Here is a 26,628-nt window from a genome sequence, read left to right on the forward strand (position 1 = left end):
TAATTTGATACTCATATCTTATTAGAGGTCTTTAAATTAAAATAAACGATTCTGCATAATAACTTTTTTAAAAAAAATATAATTCACAAAAGTATGACCAATATTTTTTATAGATTTTGATTGCTGGATATTAAGTGAATAGAACTTATAAAAAAATTAAAAAGAAAAAAAAAGATAGAACAAACTATAAACTAACATTCAAGTTATAACAAAAATACTATGTACAAATGTTTTTCCACAAAAAAAAAAAAAAAAAAAAAAAAAAAAAAAACAAACAAAGAATATTATGTACAAATCATATCATATCATTAATAAATAAAGTTGGTCTTGTAGCCAGGCCATGAGACGGCGTCACTTGACATTTTAGTTTAATTTAGTTAACAAATAGAGAATTAGTAAAAATAATTTTGGTTTGGTAAAAATACTTTCAGTTCAGTAAAAAATAATCTAAGTTCAATAACAATAATTTAATTTCAATAACAATAATTTCAAGTCAATAACAACATATATATATATATATATATATATATATATATTTACAACCAAAACTACAAAAAATACACTATTGTATAATTATAAGCAATAGGATATCGTATGCCTAAATATTTGCATTATCAAAAAGGATTTTGGTTTAGTAAAAATGCCTTCAGTTCAGTATAAGTAATTTCAAGTTAATAATAACATTGAAATCTATGGACTTTATGTAAAATTCAAGCCAAAAAGTTTATCCTAAAATCTTATCGATAATCCGGGCATTGCTCGTGCGCAAAACTAGTTATATAATGTGTTGAGTACCCAGCATACAAGTTTGAATTCATACCTCAAACTTGCAAAAATCAAAAGGCTATCTTTTCCAATGGTTAATCTAACATATTTTATAAGTGAGTTCAATTAACATAAAAACAAATATATATATATATATATATATATATATATATATATATATATATATATGTATTAACAAATTACGTGAAACTACATATATATTATATTGCGCATTGACAGATAAAATTATGTGTATTGAAACAGAGTAGATGTTAGATTACTCATAATTTTTATATTATCTTTCTCATATTAAATAATTCATATTTAACAACAACTGGTAGTTTGATAATGATGATGAATATATCGTTCATGTAGATATGATCATCGATGGTGTGAAAGGTGAAGTTACTTTGTCGTGATAGTAAGAGGTGAAAGTATTGTGTTCTGATAGTGAGAGAGAATTATTTACTATTAAGGAATGTGGGAATGCATATAAAGGCCGGGATATTGGAGGAGATGTATAAAGAAATACAAGGAAAAATAGAGGCAACAATATAAGTGGTTAATTACTTGAAAAGTAATTTTCCACCGGATTTCAAATTACAATTCATGTCTACAGTTAAACCATAGGCGAATCATATTTTTCTCTAATAATTAGGGTTTGATAGTAGAAGAGATTACATAAAGAGCGAGATGTGTTTGTTAGGATATATTTGTACATATATAGTTTGATATTATTATCTTTAATACTGTATATAATTAGTTGCGTAGTTAGTGGCCTAAGATTATGCCTAGCCTAAGTTTATGCATACTCGTCTTCTTGAATTTTATTTCTTCTTTTCTACCATGTTTGATAACAAGAGCACGTTCCATCCGGCTCTAGCGGTTTCGAATATTCGAAACCATATCTCCATCACTCTTGAAATGGAGAATGTCCAATATTCTACATGGGCATAGCTCTTTAAAATCACCATATCCAATACCCTACCATGTCCATATTTTGAAGATTAGACAACTAATTATATACAGTATAAAAGATAATATCAAACTATATATGTACATATATATATCTTAACAGTGTTGGTTGGTTGGATGGTAGCAGGGGAAGGGTAGAGTGAGAGAAACGATGGTAGTGTAGCTTTCACAATACAATTAGCGGGAAAATTTCAAGGGTAACAATAATCTGACAGTGAGGACAAATTCTTATATGTGGTTACCCACATGGTGTGGCCACTTCACATAATCACATACTATAAGGCTATTAATTATGTAATAGGGGTCCGGTGATGAGCAAATGGGGTAACCTTAACGTATGTAGGTTACTTAAATGAGAAAAAGGGGTTACTCTCTTAAATATGTGGAATTATTCCTTTATTTTTTTAAACAAAAGAATAGGGGTTACTCGAATGAAGAAATGGGTTTACTTATTTCTAAATTACTTGATTTTACTCGTATGATGAATTTGGGTTACTTTTATGGACAACATGGGGTTACTGTTATGAAAAATTGAGGATACTCATAAATTTAAATGAAGATTACTCTTATAAATCAATGTGGCCACATCGTGTGGCTAGCCACATACAAGACTTTGGACAACCTTAAAAATATACTAGTACTTATATTTTTATACATAGTACCAAAATCTGAGCTAGCCACACACTAGTAATCTATATTCCTATACTAAAGTAGAGTTAACACTGTTTTGTGGGTTTGGACATGAAATATGTCCCGATTATTTATTAATTATCTCCTAGCCTCTTGCAAAATTTCACCCACCACACCACATGAAAAAGACTTTTAACTTAAAATTAAAAGCCAAAATACTCAACTTTGTTTGATTCAATTTATTTTATCTTTAAGTTATTATATTTAAACTTTTTTTATTTGAAATTGTCTAGCAAATGTTATTTTGTTTTGAATTTATTAGAGCTAATGTTGCCTTCGATTTTATTTTATTTTTAATTTTGACTAAGTTAGTTATTTACTATCATGTATGTGATTAATTGGTTTGTGCATTCAGTGCATAATGCAAATTCTACAACCAATCTAATATATTATATCATATCATATCATATCACTAATAAATAAAGTCGGTTGTCGCAGTCAGGCTACGAGACAATCCCACTTGGGATTTCAATTTTTCGCCAAGTGTCGCACTACGTAGGTGACATATTGGTATTATTGTGACACATATGATGCTAAATAAGCGAATTTTGGATAGATTTTTTAAGATAAAAATATTGTGTAGAGTTTTATTTTCGATATAATTCTAATATTCATATATACAAAATAAATCATAACTTTTAATAAATATTGTATAACACAGTTCTAATTCCATCATAAATTCATTTTAATAAGTTATTTAAAATAAGATAATTTTATAATAAAAATAATAAATGATATATACATACATTGAATAAAATAATAAAAATTTAATCACATAAATACATAAAATATATGTTTTGAACAATTAAAATAAACCGTGCATCACATGGGTTTCATCTAGTGAACATTAAAGCTAAATGTAACTGTAAAGAACAAAAATAAAAAATCAACAAATATAAGATATAAAACCAAATAAAATGAACCGAAAAATAACATAAGGTTGTAATAAACGGACATGAACTCCAAAAAAAGCAAAAAAATATAATTAACCTAGATAATTTGTCTAATATTCACGCATAAAAAAATGACCCCTATTGATATGAATGTATCACTCAAATCCAAATAACAATATATATATATATATATATATATATATATATATATAATTAATTTATTAAGTAAATTAATGGGTATATAATTTATTTATTTTTCACAAGATTAGAAAATAAATACATATGAGGTAAAAAAAATAAGTGACACCCGAGACAATGCCCGGACCTCACACTAGCTATACAAACAATCGAAAATAATTACAGATTAAAGAATTACAAACTAACAACCCGACCACCCGAGAAATCGTCCGGGCCACACACTAGTAATCTATATTCCTATACTAAAGTAGAGTTTTCCCAAAAAAAAAAAAAAAAAAAAAAAAAAAAAAAAAAAACTAAAGTAGAGTTTTTTTTAAGGGAATTTTTCCTCAAATCTTTTCTTTTTCTTCTTACACGAATTTCGCAGAATTATTATTAGCATGCCTAGATAATTATTTAATTATTTACTGTTATGATTGACTTTGGACTTACATAATTCATTCTAGAGACTTCTATACTTAAATTTCAATCATCATTAATTTTAAAAACCGAGCATGGCTCAAGAATTATCTAGCAAAATGACATTTAAGAAAGTTGAAAATCATTTAAAAAGAGTATTCCTAAAATTTCTTGCAAAGGTGTTAATGGTGGTAAAAATTGTTCAATGCGATGAAAAAGCATTTGTTTTGTGGTTTTTTTTCCTTTTTTTTTTTTTGTTTTTTTTTTTGTTTTTGATTGGTTGAGAAATTGACAATTTGCAAAAGATTCAAACATAATTTATATGTAACAAAGTTGTAGCTTAATCTAAAATCATATCATATCCATTCACTAATAAATAAAGTCGGTCTCGCAGCCATGCCACGAGATATCAACACTTGGCATTCCAATTTTTCGCCAAGTGTCGCGCCATGTAGGCGACAATTAAGTATTATTGTGACACTTATGATGCTAAGTAAGCGAATTATGGATAGGTTTTTCACGATAAAAATGTTGTATATAGTTTTATTATCAATATACTTCTAATATTTCATTTATACAAAATTAATATGAAATTTTTAAATGTCCAATGACTTCGTTCTATTTCCATTACAAAATTCGTTTTAAAAATTTCTTTAATATAAGATCCATTTATGATATATTTAATATAATTAAAAAATAATAGCGAATAAATAAAAATAATTTGCAATTAATAAAAGTAGTTTCAGTTTGGTAAAAATACCTTCAGTTTAGTAAAAATAATTTAAGTTCAATAAAAATAATTTCAAGTCTATAATAACTTAGATATCTATTTACAAACAAAATTACAAAAGGTACACTATTATATAAATATAAGCGACAAGAGATTTGTAAATTCTTTTAGAACTAAATAATTTAAATTCCACGTAAGCAAAATTGGAGAATGAGATTTTAAATTTTAAATTAATTAAACATAAAATACTATCTTTTGAGATTAGAAAATTTATCAAATATATAACAAATGAGAGGAAATTCACAATTTTTTTTAAAATGAAAATATAATGATATATTACGTACAACAAATAAAATAACAAATTTTATCACATAAATACAAAAAATATTTGTTTTAAAAAATACAAACAAAACCTGCATCGCACGGGCTTCATCTAGTTATAAAATAAAAACGAGTTGGACAATCGCACAGGCTTCATCTAGTTATAAAATAAAAACGAGTTGGACAATAGGCAAGTGAGAATAGAGAAAAAATATATGTAAATTATTCCTGAAGTAAACAAAAAAAAATGGATATTTGGACTTTTACAACCACAAAAAAAAAAAAAAAAAAAAAAATTGCCACCAAAACTTCTTAAAGTTTTATTTTACCACAAATAAAAGTTTTAAAAAATTGTTGTTCACCACCTCCCGTCAAGAGAACCATAAAACCTAATGGTTTAAATTTCTTCAATTCACATGCCAAAAAAATCTCTTTAGGGGATCAGGGGTCATTTTGGCACTTTGAATTCAATTTGAGGTCAAAATTGACAAAAAAAATTATTGCAAATGCCTCATTTTAATTTTGTCAAGCAAATCGAGGTTTTGTTAGTAGGCAATTCGAGGCATTTGCGATAAAGTTTTGTCAATTCTAACCTCAAATCGGACACAAAGAACCTAATAACATGTTTTTAACACGAAAATCTTAAAAAATTTAAAATTTTGTTAGATTTAATGGCTGTTGCAATTTTTATATTTTTTAAGTTTTATTTTTTATTTTTTTTTGTGGTATAATAATTTTTAAAAGTTTTGGTGATAAAAATCAATTTCGTGTTTTTTAGTGGTAGGAATAGTCCAAAAAACAAAAAAACAAAAAAATGTTGTAAGTGAAGAATTAATGCAAATAAGTGAAGTCCCCTAAACTAAAAGTTGAGAACTTGAGATCCTTGTTAGCAATTTTTAAATAGTTAGAGCTTAAAGCAGTCTCATTCATGGGCAAAAAAAAATGTCATTCTCTCTCTACACACTTTCTCACTCCTCTTTCCTACTTTTCCTCATGGCCATTTTATTTTTACAACTTCTCACACACTCATAGGCGAGGAAATACATGTTCATCAGCCTGATTTATCAAATTGGTAAATTAGGGGGCACATAAGACATTTCACTTATTTATTTGGGGGCAAGTTTGTACTTTCATCCCTTCTTCCTCCTCCATTACAATCTATCCCACTTTCTTCCTCCCTTCTTCATCCTCCATCACAGCAACGCCATCACGATGGTTAAAAATTATGTCGCAAAGAAGATGCTTCCCCTTAGGGTTACTAGGGTTTCATTTTGTTCCGCCGCAAAGCGGTGTTGAGGGCTTGAGGCCATATTATTATTGAGGAAGGAAGAAAAAGAGGAGGACGACAAGGGTTAGAAGAAGAGGACGACGGGAAGACGAATAGATCGGGGGCAATTGTGATGGATTTCAGGTGGTTGAGGTGGATGTGACGATGGTGGTGCGTGAAGAAAATGGTTTGTTTTAATTTTTTAAATGAAAAGAAAAATAAAAAAAAAAGTTAATTTTCAGTGAAACAAGGCCCACAACAATACTGATTAACAAATTTTTGTTGATCAGACTGATCAACTGGGGCGCTCCCCTCATGGGCTAAAAAAAAACCCACACCGTTCTCTCTCTTGCTTTTCTCTCTCCTACCCATTATTATCATCTAATTATTTACTCTAGATTACTCTCTCTCCTACACACTCACGACTCTTTTATATTAATTAGGACAGGTAACGCGTGCGATGCGCACGGCATAGCTAGCAACATCCAAAATCTCTTTTGATTTGGTCTTACATCCAAAAATTAAGTTATTGGCAAATTTAGTGAAAGAAAACATATAAACAAATAAATTTAGGGGTATAAATGTCCGCGCATTATTTTTAAAAGTTATTTAAAAAAAAATTAAAGAGGTAATTATCATTAATGAGGGTAAATAAGTAAATAAATATTTTAGATGATATAATTGTCCAAACAATATTCATTACAAAAACTTGTACACATTAATGAGGGTATTATAATTGGCATTACAATATATGTCGATACATATTTTAAAGAGTATAATTGGTATCACACTATTCATAAGAGTAATCTTGTATTTTTATAGCTGTTTCTTTTTTTTTTTTTTTTTAGAAAAATTATTTTATTTGCATGACCCACCGATCAACAATCACTGTAGCAATTTGATATGTCATTGTTATGGGCATTTAATCACTTCCTCATGGGTATTTTTTTTTATGCTCGTGAGTGGGAAGTAATATTTCCAAATTTTTAAAAAACATTCTCCTCATGGGCAAAAAAAAGGCCCATAAGTGAGAGTGCGCTTAGTGAGCTATATAGTTTCACCATTGTAGAGCTACAAGGGTTGTAGCTTTGTGAGCTATATAGTTCCACTACACCTAAAGCATGTGTTGTCTATTTTGAAAAATTAAATCACTTGTGATTTATTATTTTGCATTTAGTTTTCCTTTTTATTTATTTTTATTTTAGTAAGATAGATAAATAACATATGGGACCTACTAAGATTACAAAAGGTTATAGCGTATATTGATGTAATTTAAGAATGATGATATGGCAACTCAAAGCTACAAGATATGTAGCTATGCGATAACTTTGTTGTCTTTGCCACTGAAACCACCATGCATGTTCTGTATAAATGCGCTAGAGCAAGGTTAGTTTGGAACAGAAGAAAATTAAAAAGACGTGGATTTTTGAAAGAATCCAGACAAAGATCAAACAATCCATCTCATGGCCTTTCTGGTTTCCTTTTTATTCTTTGGGGTATCAAACCAAGGAGTTGTATTATACCAAGTCCTTATTCAAAGCCAAATGAACCTCCAAATTTAGGAGACATTAACATTAATGCGGATGTCAATCAACGTTGGAATAGTTTCAATCATGGGCATCTTCCTATGCACCAAAGCAACTATAACTAACGGAAGCTGAAATTCCCGATTTGATCAACTCCGTATTCTATTTTCAGACAAACATAAAATTGACCTAGTCAAGTACATATCTGTATTCTGAAATCTCACTTAATTGCCTACTACACCTGATACATTCCCATTCATTAAGCCTTCGAAAATAAGATTTTTTTTTTTTTATCAAGTACGAATTCCAAAACTGATGCATCTTTCATGACAAAGGCTCAATGAACTCTATTATTACTAGTAATTGCGTAAACATTCTCACAGGCACAAATGGACCTACACATCACCAATCACCATAATAACCATTTGCCAATCGCAATAAATTAAGGTCATTACAATGCCCATGGATAGGCCTGTGCAAATTCACAAGCCTACCTATTTGAAGGTATAATTAGCCTACTTTTCTTTCTACTCTCCCATTTACTAGCAAATTTCAATCCACATACAGGAACAGCAGTTCATTAATCACCCTTGCAGGATTTCGCATAAACTAAAAAAAAATAAAAATTAAAGGGGAACAAAAGAACCTCTCTTCAGCATTCCCACAAAATCAAGATAATGCCAAGTTGATCCAAGTAAACAGGCCATCTTTACCACATTTATCATAGATAGCAAGTTGCCAATTCTCAAGAGCTGGCAAAGTCGTGCCTCAACCTTATACTGCAACATTGATGATGGAGCTGCTTCCAAAGATTTGACACCTACTTGATTTCATTAACTAGAGCAGAAACAAATCACTGCATATCAGTAACAAAGTGTCATAACTATACTTCAGAAAGGGGATATCTAAACAACTTCAGCAATTACCAGAACAATGAGCCAAATCTAAATTTGACAGCCAATATTCACGCCTACTTATTTTTTTTGAAAGAACACTCACGCCTACTTTGACAACCAACTATATGAAATTATTCTTAATTTACATAGGTATAAAAAGAAAAAGAAAATAAAATTATTTCTTGATTACCATTTTGAAGATTTTTATGATTATCAAAGAAATCATTTTGAAGATTTTTTATGATTATCAAAGAAATATTTTGGTCAAAATATTGACATCTGAACACAAAAAATAAACATTTTTACACTAACAATCTCTATTATATAAGCCAAGGGGGGCTCTGGTGTCCACCTAAAAAGACATTAATACCCCTCTTGGCTTACTACAATATTGAATATAAATGGCAAAAATAAAAAAATCTACCCCGTCATCTTCTATTTTCAATCAAGTAACTTTCTAAATCATATACTCCGTAATTTTATAAATTTCCATTTAGTGATTTTAACAAATCGATTAAATAAAAATTTCCTAATTACAACAAAATTACATTCTTCATTTATCAATCTTTTCATCTATTTACTCCTGAAAATATTCCTATGAATCTAATTGTTTCACTCTTTTCATGCATAAAGTATCCACATTCTCTTCTTTTACTTGCAGTATCTCACGTATTCTTTTTATTCTTCTTTTGTGTATATGTTACATTTAATTAATAAAGAATTGATCAAACGTTATTGTTGGCTATATTCCATTTGATAATAATTATCATACAATTGGTTTGTTTATTATATCTTTTGTTTTAGCTTAAATTTTTCAACATATTGAACCATCTATTTTTAACTCATTAGATTTTTATATTTGAATATTATTTTAAGACTAATGATGTCAATTATTCTAATTAATGTAGTATGCACGCATCGTGCATCGAAAAGCCAGTAGTATATGTCACAGCCACAGTTCAATAATGTTACATCTAAGATTCTTGCATAGATGGATCAACCAGAACTCCAGATAACAAGAACCCTATGGATGATATTACAAGGGGATCCCAAATTTTTACCACAAATTATTTCATTCAACAGGGGGCATGATGCGCGAAAGAACATACAGTTCAAAGGGAGATCATATCTCATCTCATCTCATCTTTGTTCATAAAAAAAACCTACAGTTCAAAATAAAAGAATATACTGACCAAAATAAATAAACATTCCTATCATTAACATGGAAGTATGATAAAAAGAAATGCAAGTATAATGAACCGAGAATCAACCTGTATGGTAACCCAAGTTGTTTTATAAAGGTATTTTATATTGCTAAACAGGACAAATAGAGGCTTACCTAAAATCACATGGATGGTTGGAGTTTCTCAAACTTGCTTTCTATGACGACCTTTTTTCGAGTTTCAAAATCCACTTTATCTAGGTCAGAGGCTAGAGCAAGATATCCATACAGTATTCTCCTCCTTTCACCTGTCCTCTGATCTACCATCACAAGATTTGGATTGCTCTCCTCATTTTTATCAGTAGTAATCGATTGTACACGGGCCCAATCTCTACGCCCATGGTGATCCTTCTCAAAGTGGTCAGCCAATCGCATGGCCTCCTTCAGGCCTGACTGGTCACTTGCAAACTTAATAAGAGTAATGCCCAGATGACCATCTCTACTGTACAAGGACTTCGACTTGCCACCAGAGAAGCCAAGATCTGTATAGAGGCAGTAAACCATTAACAAATATGATATAACAATTTGCCAAATGTTGTGTACATGTCAAAGTTCAAGCTAACAGGTTATAAATTGTATCAAATAAAAGGTCAATAATGTTAGAGCAGACAGCATACCACATTGAAACAGTAGGCCATTACCAGAAAACAGTCTACATGTTAAGTTCTTAAAGGTAGGGGCGTGCACTACTTGATTAACACAAATACATAGGTAGGCTATATGGAGAATCATAATTGATTACGGGAAGTAACGATGTAAGTACGCTAGTGTACATTTTTGCTTTAACCAATTCCATCAATGTTCTTTTAATACCAAAAATCAGCTGTATAAGTTTGTAATAGAAAGCTATCAAAGTCCACAAAAATACTACTTGGGGCATTATATGCAAATGCATGTCATCTTTTAACTGTATTTGCCTATGATAAAGCCAAATAGGGCTTCAATTTTTATAAAAAGAACGCAAGGAAAATAAATCTGAGGTGTTCTACAAATTGACCACCACAAACCAAACCTAAAGCAGAAACCATACACAGCTGCTACTGCACCCAGGAATTAGCAGCGTTCAGCAAATTGCATCTCATTAAAAAAAAAAAATATTAACCAATTTGAAGCCAGCAGCACAAACAAAAGTTCTATGTGAGTGCCATGGACACAGGACCAAGTTATTAGAATCATAAAACTGGATTAATGTTACAACAGGCATAAATGTAATAGAATCACATGATCCATTACACATTATAGAGGAAGCAAGATACTGGCCAACTATGATCAAATCAACAACAAAACGAATTTTAAAAAGTTTAATAAAATGATCAAACTAGCAGGCATGAAAAGTATTTAAATAAGGTATAACAATGCATTAAACTTGCTAACTAACTGTCCAAAGGATCACTAGCAAACTAACTGTCCAAAGGATCATTTGCTGACTAACTGTCCAAAGGATCACTTGCAAACTAACTGTCCAAAGTATCCAATTTCAACCTCATACTCGGAATTCCAGCTACAAGATTCTAACAGACACTAAATAGAGATTTGAATGACTATCAGTCCCATGAAGAGCTGGTGGTTAATACATAAAAGAAGTATAAGGGAAATAATTAGGAATGAGTTATGTTACTAGAACTTTCAATTCACCTCAAGTCCCGTGTTGGACCCTAGAAACTTGAACATGGGTAGGACACTTGGACAAATTTAGACTAAAATCCTGGAAAAAAAATTCACAAATAACCAAGTTGAGGATCCTGATGCTCTTTCAACTAATATGTCGAAGCACTTGGACATGTATCCGTGTCGGACATGGGCACCCTAGTCCAAGTAACAAGGAGAGATTTCCTACATGTTTCCACCTGAGCAAATCATAGCTCACAAACTACAGCATTGTGACTTGCAATAAAGCTCATCTAAAAATAAAAAACATTTAACAGATGTTGTCCACCCAATACCAAAAACCATCCCTGCAACCAACACACCCAAAAAGGAAGATTTTAAAGGGAATAGTTGCAGTTATAGGCTTGTAGCTTCTAGCAGAAAACTATGATACCAATAGCTAGGCCTATTTGTGTATTAGGCATGACATTGGACTGGAAGTCCGAAACCATAAAGGTAGGCGACTTTACGATTCTAATTAGCATGATAACAGATTCTCTTCACCAAAATATATATAAAAAAAGGCCTGCAGAATCATAAGATCACCTAAAGACTAAAGGTGGAATAGATTCCAATAAAAAAATTTAGTTTCAGCTTTAGCACAAACACAGCACATAAACAAACATAACACAGCAACAAAAGAGAGACCTTAGGGTGTGTTTCAAGAAAGCTTAAACACAAAAAATTAGAATGTCGCCAGCAGCCCAGCAGTAGGTGAGTAAAAAAAAAAGGGAAATAATTGACACTCGTGCAAGAAAGGAACACAAACTTAATATACCACATTACAGATAGAACAACATATATGAAAGATACATGTCCAATTTAACTTCCATCAGAAAAAAATAAAAACTAAAAAATAAAGATAGCTACTTATCAGACGAATATATCTGTACAAAAGTGCACTGTATCCACTAAAGAAAGTCTCAAAGTTTAAACTATCGGAGCTCCCCCTTTATACAAATCTGGTTATGTCTTGGAGCTATCACCAGCTTTAATGAGACTGAGCCATCTTAATTCCACTTAGAAACCACTTGCTCATGCATATCCCTAGCTAACTTTGCACCTATACTGATCGCCAACAAAATTCAAAATATATGAACGGCCAGTTTTCAATACAGAATGAAGACCTCAAGCAATTACCAAAGATAAGCCTTGTTGCAATCTTTTTTTGTTACTAAGATGATAGCTTGCAACAGGCCAAACAACTTGCAGGAAAGCTAACTCTATACCCAACCCCCACAACTAAGGAGAGACAGCCAAAAGTATACTCACAGTAACTCACCCTCAGGGACATCAATAATAATACTCTAACCATCGATGACCCTGTTGTAATAGGAAAAGGCAACCCATCCATGCCTTCAAGTTACATAAATTTATAGCCTAACAGCCTATATGATAAATAGGTGTAAGTTCTATTCTCTCGGTTTCTCAGAATGAAGACACAAATCCAAAAGTGATCCATTACTTCATATAATTACAATCAGATCACTCACACACAATTGAGTATTGAGACCTAAAGATGCCTCAAATTAATCAGTTTTCTCATGTTGTCAATAAGGAATGCAAATTGTAACAGTATTGTGACCCAAATTGTAACAGTATTGTGACCCAAACAACAGAATGACCAAGGAGTGTAAGAACAACAAAGAAAACATGAGGTACAGGACTAATAAAATGAATCAAAATTATCTAATATAATCATGAAACAGACAGAACTCGCAAGTCGCAATCAGAACAATGAACAATCCACTAATCCAGATGAGACTTCAATTATCCAACTCAAGGCAACACAGAGTAGCTACAATTAAGCCAGTCACAACCCTTTCACACACCCCCACCCCACCAAAAAAGATGGAAACTGGGGGATGGATAGGAAAATACAGAGTAAGCACTGAAGTCTGGCAATAGGGAAAGGAAGATGGGAGAGAACAAACCCACAGTTTTGATAAGTTAAATCAGTTGCCACTCTTGCCAGCCATCAAAAAGGAAATCCAACCTCCAAGTTGAACTTTATTCATGACTAAAAAAAACCTAAGCATTTCAACTTGATTTCATATTCACTTTATAGAACCAAAATTTCTCTCAAGCAATATGTCTTACGCAAAATCCAATAATTAACTCGCTTTTAACAGAGAGTGTTGGTGAGTTGGTAACAGGAAGGGAAACAGAGAGGGTTATATTTCTGCACAAAGGATCAGAAACATACACCAGAGTCGATGGACAACAGCATTAACAAAGAATATGCCCACTGACTAGTAGTAATAAACCAAAAGGGGAAAAGGGGACCGGGGGGGGGGGGGTGGTGGGGTTCAGTGATAGTTTTGGAGGTAAAAAAAAAAATGAAAAAAAAAAAAAAACAGACCAACCTCTAGTCTTATGATGACTAAAAAGGAAAATGAAATTTGTTACAAAGAAGACACTAGAACAGAAGGTAGTCCTCGACATCCTATAACAAAGAAAGATCCCAAAAAACTCCAACATGCTGAAAGAGAACAGACAACATTTACTGCTGACTGCTGAGTTTGGTTTTAAAAGTGCTAGTTGTAAACCAGTGAGAGATACTGCACCCAGATAGAACATGTCATTAATATATCTTGTCACATGTAAATATTTCAAGGAATCCAGCTTCCGTGTTGCAAATTAATTAGAACAGTAGATAGAATTAAAGTTGAATGTAGGTATAGCGCACAAACATAGTGAATTCCTTAAATGGATATTAAAGGGGTTGAGAATATAACAACCCCCCCTCCCCCCCCCCCCCCCCCCCGGGGACTAGTAACTAAAATCCTTTTTCATAAACAAGGAAATTTAATACTCTATCCCCAAATAAGTCACATTAGCCTAAAGCACAAGTTTTTAGGGAGGTGAAAAATAAAAAGATAGTGGAGTTTGATTCATTAAAAAGGGTTTGGAAGATTAAAAGTGTGTGTGAATAATAACTTTTTTTTAAAAAAAAAAGGTAGTGGAGTTTAGTAGGTTGAAAGTGAATTTAAAGAAAATGTATAAACGTGAATTGGGACTTTTATTTAGGGGCAAGTTTTGGGTGCAATGAGACTTAATTTCGGGACAAAGGGAGTATGAAGTTCTAAAAAAACATAAAATTGATATCAAATACCTGAAATCCTTTTTCAAATTAGTATCAGCTAACACGTAGCCACTAATTAGTACTTACAAAAAAGATTCCAAAAGAAGAAACCTACTCTAGAGCTTCTTGATTTGAACTCTTATGAAACTCTTCAGACCATCAAATCTAAGGTGTAATAAGAAACTAAGAGCAATATGCCCTGTTGGGAGCTGTAATGGTCATAAATCCTTATTGCATTCTTAGCATACTTTAATAACACTAATATTTGCATTCTTTGGCAATTCAAATCCTAAATAAAACCTGATATTATAATTGATTGACTAATCAACCGACATAAAGAATGGCGAGTCCTCGAGGAGGATGCTGTTAAGAATAGCAACTAGAAGCAGGAAGAATTAACACCCACCCAACATGATAAATTTTCAAAGAAACTAGCTATTGGTTTTCCAGGTTGGTATTTTGTTTCTTCATCAATTAACACAACGGTAAGACAATAGATGTGCAACAGCAGAATTAGACGCCCAGCATAAAAAATCAGCTTCAAATTCTGCAGAGTTTTCTCCATAGTTAAAAAGTGCTCAAATCACCCCTTGTTTTCTCACACTAGCACTTAAAACTCAAACTCATACACACAAAAAATACATATTGGATGAAAATTTCTTCTAAACAGGTCATTAAGTTTATCTATGAGCTCAGAAGTATGTAATATACACTGCAGTCAAGATTATACAGACCATCTCTAATCTAATATCTGCTTATGAAATCCAAATGTACATAATAGCAATAGAGGGTTCAGCAAAAGAAATGATGGAAGCTCTGGCATATGCAGAGGTAGAGCAAGAAAGCTTCTGTCAAAAGGAATTGGAATGAAACTATTAAACATCTCTCTATCAATAGAGGGGAAGAGGAGAAGGGAAAGGGAGGGGAGGGAAGAATTATGAGTTTTCCTTCAAAATCTCTCCGTCATTGGAGAGATCAATTTCTTACAATTTAATCCCTCCATTTGTCTCCCCTCCAATTCCCCTCCTTCCTCATTTGTTATCCAAATGAAAGAAATTCAGTCCCTCCATCTCCCTTCTCTTCCTTTCCCTCCATTTCTTTCAATCCAAAGACAAGAGTGAATAAGACTTTTCGCAATAATATTCTGGACAATGAGAACCCTGAAGTAACTGTTAAAAGATAACAAAAATTTAGCTTCTCAGTAAAATGAAAGTGAGAATGCCAGCCATCAACAAAGAAGAGTATATAACCCAGAAAGGTAATATCTGGATTTCAAACGTAGTAAATCTAGGTCTCCAGTATATCACTATAGTATAGATCTCATGGATTTAGTAATTAAGGTTACTCATGTATGTCAATATAGCAAAGCACAAAAGTGGATAAGTTATAGCATCCATATTCTATTTAGTAAGCTGAGGGCAATACCTCTAAGTTTACTATCCATTGCCTTATTTCCCAAACCCTCCATACGGCCATCTTTACCCTTGCCGGTATTTGTGTTATTAATAATCACCATGGGTGGCCACATGATCAAGTCATCTTGGTATGCAGCCGCTTCTTCGGCAGGCATATGTTGATAGGCCCTGGAAGAATCAGGAGGCCTCATAAAACTCCACCCCATTATGGCACAGAGAGCTTTGTGCAAGCCCAGGTGATCCACTCGCAAATCAGCATTATCTGAATTGTAAGTATGCATAACAAGAGCATGCATATCTGGAAACTCTTTTGAAGACCTGTAATTTTCAATACCAAGAGAGTCGGACAATGCATAGCTAAAGTTTTTCAGACATAAAATTAGTTCAGATACATTCGAGGAAAGATAAAGTTCAATATATACAGGCATACAGCCCAACAACACCAATTTTAATTTTAGCTGGTGTAGGCCAATTCAGGCAAGTAGACACTGAGTCAATAAGAAGTTACTTTTTCTTCTTTTTTTTAATATAAAGCTAAATATATGTCAAAAGTCCCACTTTACTACAAACTAAAAGTCTACTAGTAGGTTCGTGAAAACCCTACAAGGTAAACTTCAGAAACAATTTAACTAGCTAATTTGTATTTTAAACTAGAATAATACTAGATGCTCACAGCAATGACTGACATAACAAAAGCAACACATCATAGATTCATAGGTTGCATCTCTAGTATACTGCCATAGCAAATGACTAAAATGCAAGAAGCATAAGTATAGATATCTCCTCAATAGACACAAAAGAAACCTCACTTAATAGAGTTGGGAATATGCTCCTCAAAACAGCAAACGAAAACCAGGGCTTCATTGCCACTTAGCAAGGTTGGTCATCCAAATTACAATGCTACTATTGAATACATAAGATTGAATATGAGCGATAAAAAGAACATACAAAATCGACAGCCAAGTTTCATATCAATCAAAAGACCTACAGAAATAAGTAATTTCACATAATTACAGCAACCCAGTGAAATGAAGTTGAAGACAAAAGTACAAAACCCCTTATCACCATAAGGTTGATGACCTCAAATGGTCTAAAATACATCTCTTCTCTTGATATGCAGATAAATCAATAAGAGAAATGACAGGAACATATAATCAACAGTCAAGCCTACAGTCAACGAAAAGACCAGGAGAATGAACCTAATTCACATCAACAAACTACAACAATCATCACAAACTGCTTAGCATCTATGGAAGACCCTCTTTCCAAACAATATATATATATATATATATATATATATATATATATATATATATATATATATATATATATATATATATATATATACTTCCTCCGTTCTAGAAATATTGCATTCGTTTGTAACTATTGACACAATCTTCTTCAACCACATATTGTGCTTAATACATAAAGAAAAATATAGCCATGTGGGGTCTTGTTAGGTTCATCTCGGTACATCACATAAAATCAACTTTATATAATTTTTACTCTTACATAACTAAAGATTTTAAGGTTTAAAATGTGAATTAGGATGCATAAATCTCCTTCATGGTGTAAATAATAGCAGAACAAAGGAAGTATTAAAAATAAATAAAACCCACATCAATGCCTGGGTAAAGCGCATTTTAACTCTACTGCCAATTACATTAGATCCTTACATAATGAAAATGTAGTAACAATTGCATTAGTAACAGTTGCGAAACCAATGCAAGCAATTTAATATAAGATCAGCTTTTCTGGCAAGCAGAGAAGAAGCGAGTCTACATAGAAAAATACTACAAACATCAAAGGTGGTCATCCAAACATATAAATAAACGCAAGATCCTTCAAACCAAGGGCATGCAAAAGTTCAGATTTTAAAATTGTGGGCAGATCAAATGAGGGTACAAGAAGTATACTTCAGGAGCCATCATTATAACAAGACATCAGACTCAACAAAATCTGCAGCTCCAATAACCACAGTTGCAAACATCATTAAAACAAATATAATTATATAAGTATTTGCAAACTATGCCAACCACCTGCTAAATTAAAGGCATGCTGGTCAGTCAAGTTAAGAGCCACAATTATACAATACACGAAATGCCCAACCACATGCTCACAAATAGTGATGAGAGGCCCTATATTAATCCTCTTTTGTAGGATGATGACTTTTAGCAATCTAACCTCTCCATCCTCCCACTTAACGCCAACTGCAGGTATTATATGCCTTTTCACAACCTTTGTTCTTCCATTTTCATCTTTTTGAAAGCCCAAACTCATTCTTATGGAATTTCCATTGTTCACTGAGAGACCAAGAAGATGAGAAGGCTGTGAAAATAGCAATCCGTAAAAAGATTTGGAGCCCTAGATAACATCACTACAATGACAATTCACTGCCCAATTAAAGACCTCCTTCCTAGACTCTAAAACTCTAAAAGCCTATTTCTCTACCTCCCATCTACAATAAGATGGATTATATGCGTACCTTCAACCACCAAATTATCTGCAATAAATTTCGCAACACCCTAGATATTTTTCTCCTTAAAATTTACCCCCTCTCTCCCTCCCCCCACAAATAAAAATAAATAAATAAAACCTCCAAAATATATTGGGATTGTTAACTTAAATCAATCCCAATCCAATAGAATCCATATAATTCCAATTCCACACTCTTACCTAGCAATTAATCAAAATATTGATTAAATCAGTTTGCATTTGCAATTCCAGATTCTTTGTTGCAGGCTTGCAGCCTAAACAACTCACCTTGAACATAGCCAACTTGAATTCCTACTAACACTTGGTACCCCAATCAATTCACATTGATCTTGGCATCAATATTTCTTGATTCATCATCCAACCTCAATTTGGGTGCCTAAGATTCTAATATTCTTGTCAGCAAGGTGTTAACAGAAACCGGCATGAAAGAGATAAACCCAGTGACAAAGGCACTAACTCTGTTGCCCTTGATCACAATTACACCATCCAAAATCAGCCAGCATAATTTTTAGCAAGTATGCAGAGAGAAAAAGAATAAATCTTCAGTTAGATTAGTAGGAGAAGCAACAAGACAATTATAAGAGTGTCATACTTGTACAATGGTACAAACCAACAAACTAAAAAATATTATATAGATTAGTACAGAGCCCAACCAACCAAAACATTTAAGCACAGATAATGTTAGCATATGAACATTAAAATGACAAATAATGACCACTGGTAAAGCTGCAGAAATTGTAAGAGGAACATCTTCAATCAACCATAATTGACTAAGTTTGACCTTCAAGCCTTGTTGAAAGCTAAAGGAGCTATGCTCAAATTACCTAAAATGCTGACAACATTAATCATGATGATCTACTATGATTCAAAATACTTCAAAGTCAAACTAACAACTTCAAAGTCAAACTAGAAATCAGTAGTTAACAACAACAACAACATAAATCAGCTATCATGAATCATCTAACATGATTTGGTGCCGGCTAACATGAATCATCTTAAGGTACTGTCTGATATTAAAAAAAAATATAAAAAAAAAATAAAAAAAAAAGGACATAACAAGATAACCAGTTGAAAAAGTTTGAAAAAAGGTAGGTAAAGTGAGCAAAAGAAAGAGCATCCAAGTAAAATTTAAGAGTTGTAAAAGGATACCAAGAATAAACTTTAAGAAAGTTTTAAGGGAGTGGTAAAAACGTGCAAGTAAAATACAAAATGGTTTAAGAAAACTTTAGTAAGTTTAATAAAATAAGTACAAAAAAGAAACATGTTTCTACACACATTTTTTGATAAGTTCAAACATAATAAGTTTGACAAATAAGTTTAGATAAGTTCGGATAAAATAACTTAAGTTCATACAAATATAAGTTCAAATAAAATAAGATAAGGTCAGATGATATAATTTTAAACAAAATTAGATTAACCAAACAGAGTCTAATTTAGAAAAAGAAGCTGAAACAATTTTAAAACAAAGAACTAATTAAAAAAGAATTTTTTAAGAAATCGTAACAATGTCAAATCAAAAAGGCAGAACCCCGCTCCCCTATGAAAAAAGAGACTTACATAATGAAATTAAATGACCACTTCCCTACTTTTTATGAAAGGTTACTTGGATTTACATCTTTGTTACATCATAATATCAAAAGCAGTAAAAGATATTAAGTATGTTCTGACAGCCATTCTTTTCACCATAAAATAAGGGCCAATAGGAATGGGTGAGTTCATGAAAGAGCTACCAAGTTCACTTTAGCTGATATAAGTTCAAATATGATAGGAGCGAATAAGATGAAAACAACCTACTCATCTGAACTCTTTACTTTTAAATAAAAAAATAATGAAAGAAAAAGAATGAAATGGAGGAGATGAGAAGAGAGAATCAGCAAAGAGGCAATCCTCAGAGAAGAACCAAAAAGAGGCAGAATGAAGGAAAAAAAATATTAAAGAGAGATAATTTTAAGCAAAGTGAGGAGGAAAAAAATGAAGAGAGAAAAGCTAACATGCTTTCACACCCACATGGAGCAATATTCCAATGAGAGTATGAAGCTTGCATATGGTGGGGTTTTTTAACTAATATTTTTGAGTTTTAGGTGTTTGGGTGGGGAGAGGGAAGATCGTGTCAAGGAGTGTCTCCAAAGCTAGGTCAGCACCCTAAGCAACACCTCTAAATTAAAATATCAAACCTTAATAATAAAGGCAAAATATTTTGTTGTAATATATTTTAAGTATCAAAAGCGAGTGATCTAGTTATAGATGGTGCATGCTAAGGGTAAGTCACAAGGCTTCAATGAGGGATAAATAAAAGATCAAAGGAAAAATAAAAGAGGAACAAAGTGTCTTTGCCAATGTAGTACACAGGAAACAGTAAGAATGTAGTAACACACAGCAGTCACCAAGGAAGCTAAATTAACACCCTTTGGCGCCAACTACGAAGCAACTTGAATTGCATAGCACTTTTAGTGAATTGGGATAACTCAAACACATGCATTCACGAGCGTTAATCTTCCACCAAATCATGGAATCAGATTATTCAATAAACTACTCCCTCCATCCCAGTTTCATGTGCCCAATTTTCAGGGCACGAAGTTTTAGAACATACATCAACTGTTATTATAATTAAAAAGGTAGATGTAATGGGAGATTGAGCGGTAATATATTGGGGGGGGGGGGGAGTGGGTGGGGGTGGACTGTGTTAGAACGGATGAAGAAGGGCAGTGGTCAAAAGGGACAAATGGAGTAACGGATTGACAAGTAGAGTGAGTCTCCATTTTGTACAAGCAATATTCAACTTTGAAGTCAATAAAAGAAATTGACAATTAAAAAGAATAATAACAATGGGAAATAGTACAATAAAGTGCTTTATGAAACAACAAGGATAGTGGATTATAAAAGAAAATGGAGGGCTTGGGTGAATGCGGCACGAAATATGACATGGTGCAATAAATGTATAAAATAACATAGAACATAACAGAAATAAATAGCACTAAAATAGGTAGCTCTCCGAATTGAATAACAAATAACAACTATCTAGTTTTGGCATGAGGATACTTTGGCATCTAGGCTCCTTCAGAATGACACATTGATTTGTGTTAGGTCATAAGTAAAATATAGATTTAATAGAAGGGTGGGTATACACATTACTTGAAAAATGTCACATATAGCTGTCATAACAGTCATAAGACCTCACAAAACTAGTCAAAATCAAACAAACAAACCCAAGTGCTTGACAAAGCATGTGGTTCCAAGGAACATTTACTAAATACATGTAAACAACACAATCAAATGTCATTTTTATGGGATTGTACAAAGTTATTACTTAGTTGAAAGCCAAGTTGTCACTTTTCAGTATGAGATGTTCTAATAAATGCATGTCAATGTTAGACAAATAGCACCATCTCAAATATACAAGCGGATGCCTTCAATATAAAGCAAACCTCCCCAAATATTGCACACAAGCTACAGCATTGGGCAAAGAACAAAATGATGGCAATCAAAGATCAATCAGATTAGAGCTTTGTGCTTTATTGCAACCAATATAAATATACACTTTGCAGCCAAACTATAACTAGCCAATATAAGTATCAATAAACGGCACATACCAAGAGCTCTATCATAACACTCCCGTGGCCGCTCTCCATGTAAGCCACCCAGACTTAATCCAAACGTGGCCCACGGGATTAAGTCGGGGTGGCTTAAATGGAGAGCGGCCACGAGAGTGTTATGTGAACGAAGCATTCCTTACAGTTGAAGGGAAAATTCTCACGACTGCCATAAGACCAGTGTTGCTCAACACTCTATAATGTTGGGCTTCTAAGAAGGAGCACATTAAAAAGATGGAGGTTACGGAAATGCGCATGAGAAGGTAGATGGATGGAAACACTCTAAGAGATAGAATTAGAAATGAGGATATTCGCAAAAAAGAAGGTGTGGCAAGCATTGCAGACAAACTAAGGGAAAATCGCTTGCGTTGTTTTAGGCATGTAAGACAAAGACATGAGGGTGCACCGGTATAAAGAGTGGAAAAGTGGGACCATGGAGGGGTTAAACGAGAAAGAGGGAGACCGAAAATGATTTGGTTGAAAGGAGTTAGGAAGGATATGAAATATATGGATTTGCATGAGGATGAGGCATTGGATCGTAAGGGATGGAGGAGGAAGATTTTTGTCGATGACTACCCGGAATAATCAAATTTGGTTCATGTAGCTGACCCCACTTATGGGATTAAGGCTTTGATTGATTACTTGATTGCCCTAAACACAAGAGCTTTACTAACCGATAATATCACGCCAAAGTAAGAACAAATCTTAGAAAAATCAAATCCTCTAATGTGAGCCAAATTGCTTGGAGGTAAATTTCCTCACTGTAATACCTTATAATCTATCATCTAAATTGCACTTATACACATATGGACAGAGGGTACAAAAACAATAGATACATAAAAGCAAAATCCTACAATAAAGACAAACACAGCTATATACTACATGTTTATGCCCGAGTCGGTTCAACACATGTATGAGCATAACTTATTCACATATAATCTCATGCCATTCAAGCAGTAAGAATATAAAGTAATGTACTATCTAATCACACATTCAATAGAACTTCAAATTATACCCACAAAACATAGATAAATTAAAGCATAAAGAGTTGTTTCCAATCAAACCTGCCACAGACGAGGCATTGAAGATGCTTGCCATTCTCTAAGTAATTCTTTTTCTGATTAGGATTCTCATAAATCAACTTAATAAAATGAAGATATGCCTTCATAATAGGAGGATCAATCTGAACTTCCTGCCTCGAACCCACATTATTACTACCACCACCACTATCAAACCCAGCACCAGCCCTCATAATCTTGGAATTTCGAAACTCATCGTCACGTCTAAAGGGACTACTAGTACCCGAACCCAAATTGGCACCGGCACCGGCATTGCCATACTGCAAGAGCTGCTGCTTCTGCCTGGCAAACTCATCCCCATCTCTATCTCTATCTCTCTCCTCCCCAAAACCAAACTTCCTCTTCATTGACATAGAATTAGACCCAAAGGGATGATCCTCCCTACCGCGAAAACCATCTGGGCTCATCGGCCCCACCCGGCCCAACTCATGAGGCGGCCCAAAACGCCCAATTGGGGGTCTAGGAGGTGGGGTGAAATCTTGGTAATCAGGAGGCAAAGCGAAGTAGGATCGAACACTGCCGTCAGCAAGAACAATGGTGCGACGATCAAGCATGTGGAACCCATAAGTAGGAGGCGGCAGAGGAGGTGGAGGACCGACGGAAGACGGGAAAGGTGAGCTGCGTTTTGGGGTGGGTTTATCAGAGGACGACCTTGTTGCGGCGTTGTTGGTGTCGCTGGGGGGTTTGGCGTTGCTGGGAGAGGGTTTTGATGGGGTTCCCGAGGTGGGATTTGCGGCGGAGGTGGTGGTGGTGGTGGTGGGGGTGGCGGAGGAAGAAGATTGCCAGCGAGATTTGCGTTCGGAGGAAGGAGGAGGACGGTTGGTGGTGGTGGTGGATGATGATTTGGGGTTGTTACCCGCCATGTTTGTTAGGGTTTCAACAATGAAGCCTGATTTTGTTCAGGCTGGGCTCTCTAATGTGACTGCTATGTGTTATATTCTTCCTACTTCATGCTTCCATATACGGAATACCGAAGTTTCTTCTGAATAAACGTCGGGATATTAAGAATTTGTTTGTTTCGATCGAAACATTTTTTTAAAAGATTATTTTTTATTTTTTATTATTTGATTAGTAAATAGTAAAGGGAAGGAAAACAATTTTTTTTTAAGGAAAACTAGTTTTTATGCTTAGGTGATAACTCGAGTTACTACATTATCTCTATGATAAAAATCTTTATTAATATTTAATTTTTATTGAATGTCATGTAATCTAATATAATATCATATCATATTATTCATATCATATCATATCACTTCACTAATAAATAAAGCCGGTCTCGCAGGTAGACCACGAGACAGCGACACTTGGCATTCTAATTTTTCTCAAAGTGTCGAGTCACATAGGCGAAAACTAGGTATCATTGTGACCCATAAAATACTAAGTAAGCGAATTTTGGATAGATTTTTTAAGATAAAATTGTTGTATAGAGTTTTATTGTCGATATACTTCTAATATTCATATATACAAAATTATTCATAACTTTTAATAAAAATCTAATAACTCGGTTCTATTTCCATTATAAAATTCGTTTTAAAAAGTTATTTAAAATAAGATCCATTTATAATATATTTAAAATAATAGAGTATTAGTAAAAATAAGTTTTAATCGATAAAAATATTTTTAGTTTAATAAAATTAATTTAAGTATGATATTGCATGTCTAAATATCCTGCGTTATCAAAAGTGATTATATAACCATATTTAACATTCAAGCCAAAGTTTATCCTAAAATTCAATAAACAACCTGGCATCGACCGGGGCACAAAACTCATAGGCGACAAATAAGTATTATTGTGACACGTATGATGCTAAGTAAGCGATTTTTGGATAGATTTTTGGAAAAATTCATGGGAATAATCCCACTTTTAGGCCATTCTTTTTTAATAATCCCACCTTTTAATTATTATTTAATAATCCGACCTTTGGGTGCCTTTCATTTTTATTGGTCCCATTTGACCAGAAACCGATTGAAGAGGTAATTTTTTTATTTTTTTTCTTTGGTTTAAAATACACGTGTCATTACATAATTGGTAAAAAAAAAACAAAAAAAAATTGAAAAACCCAAACCCAATTCAGCCACCAGCCCACCACCACCCAAACCCAAACCCTGGAACCACCATCCCCACCAGACCCGAACCCCAAAACCACCCCACCAGCCTCCCCTCCTTCCCCCGCCCCGATTCCGACCACCCAACACCGGCGCCGCTTAACCCCCTCCCCTAAACCACCAACATCCCAGACCCTCCCCCGAAAACCCAGCCAACCCCTCCCCTAGACCACCAACGATTCCAGCCATCTTCACCCATACCCCAACCCGAGACCACCTACCAAACTGAACTGAAACCACCACCCCATCACCCTACCTGAACTGCGACCTCAGCCACCTTCACCCGTACCTCCACCTTAGTTGAAATCGATCTCCTCTAATCAGGGAGGAGATCGTCGCGCACCGATGCCGGTGCCGGTGATGTGGTTGGGGGCTGGGTGGTCGGATCCGGTGCTGGGTAGAGGGCTTGGTGGCCGAGGGTGGGGGTTAGGCCGCGCCGATGGGGGAGGGGAGGGGGCTGGTGGGTTAGGCAGTGGGTTTTTGTTCTTATTTTTTTGTTTTTTTTTTTTTTGTTTTTTTTTGTTTTTTTTTTTTTTACCAATCACAGGCCGTCACGTATCATGTAACCTGTTATAACAAGTTACATGACCGGTTGGGACCAATAAAAATTAAAGGCACCCAAAGGTCGGATTATTAAATAATAATCGAAAGGTGGGATTATTAAAAAAGAATGGCCCAAAGGTGGGATTATTCCCATGAATTATTTTTAGATTTTTTAAGATAAAAATGTTGTATATATACTTCTACTATTTCATATATACAAAATTAATCATAACTTTTAATAAATATCCTATAACTCGGTTTTATTTCCATCATAAAATTCGTTTCAAAAAGTTCTTTAAAATAAGATCCATTTATAATATATTTAATTTAGTAAAAAAAAATAATAGAGATCAACAAAAATAAGTTTTAACCAGTAAAAATAATTTTGGTTTGGTAAAAATACTTTCAATTCAATAAAAATAATTTAAGTTCCATAACAACAATTTCAAGTCAATAATAACATAGATATCTATATACAAACAAAATTACAAAAAGTATACTATTCTATAAATAAGCGATTGGATATTGTATGTCTATATATCCTGCATTATCAAAAGGGATTACATTACTGTATTAATAAATATTCAAGCCAAAAAGTTTATCCTAAAATTTTATCAACAATTCGGGCATCACCCGGGCACAAAACTAGTCACTAAAAAATAAAGTCGGTCTTGCAACCAGGATACGAGACAGCGACACTTGGCATTTTAATTATTCGCCAAGTGTCGCACCACGTTGGCGAAAACAAGGTATTATTGTGACACATATGATGCTAAGTAAGCGAG

At 33.4% G+C, this 26,628-nt stretch overlaps 1 protein-coding gene across 2 annotated transcripts; it reads right to left on the reverse strand.

The window, feature by feature from the left end:
* Window positions 1–8,086: 8,086 nt before the first annotated feature.
* Window positions 8,087–24,403, reverse strand: LOC110684855. 2 transcript variants are annotated; one of them, XM_021861300.1, is made up of 4 exons: window positions 23,180–24,403; window positions 16,040–16,347; window positions 10,000–10,364; window positions 8,087–8,601 (listed from the first exon to the last, which is right to left on the reverse strand). In XM_021861300.1, the coding sequence occupies exons 1-3, from the start codon at window positions 24,055–24,057 to the stop codon at window positions 10,006–10,008; spliced, it is 1,545 nt and encodes a 514-aa protein (XP_021716992.1). In that variant the 5' UTR covers window positions 24,058–24,403; the 3' UTR covers window positions 8,087–8,601; window positions 10,000–10,005. The 2 variants fall into 2 exon arrangements, with proteins under 2 accessions (XP_021716992.1, XP_021716991.1); XM_021861299.1 differs by having other exon boundaries at window positions 8,087–8,620; window positions 23,180–24,402.
* Between the last annotated feature and the right edge of the window lie 2,225 nt (window positions 24,404–26,628).

Source organism: Chenopodium quinoa, unplaced genomic scaffold, assembly GCF_001683475.1.
Source record: "Chenopodium quinoa cultivar QQ74 unplaced genomic scaffold, ASM168347v1, whole genome shotgun sequence".
In the NCBI taxonomy this organism is placed as follows: Eukaryota; Viridiplantae; Streptophyta; class Magnoliopsida; order Caryophyllales; family Amaranthaceae; genus Chenopodium; species Chenopodium quinoa.

Coding starts and splice junctions, on each gene's coding strand:
- LOC110684855 (XM_021861300.1), bottom strand. CDS start 24,057: ATGGCGGGTAACAACCCCAAATCATCATCCACCACCACCACCAACCGT. Junction 16,348..23,179: donor CAATGCCTCGTCTGTGGCAG/GTTTGATTGGAA, acceptor TGAAAATTACAG/GTCTTCAAAAGAGTTTCCAG. Junction 10,365..16,039: donor AATGGATAGTAAACTTAGAG/GTATTGCCCTCA, acceptor GCCTCTATACAG/ATCTTGGCTTCTCTGGTGGC.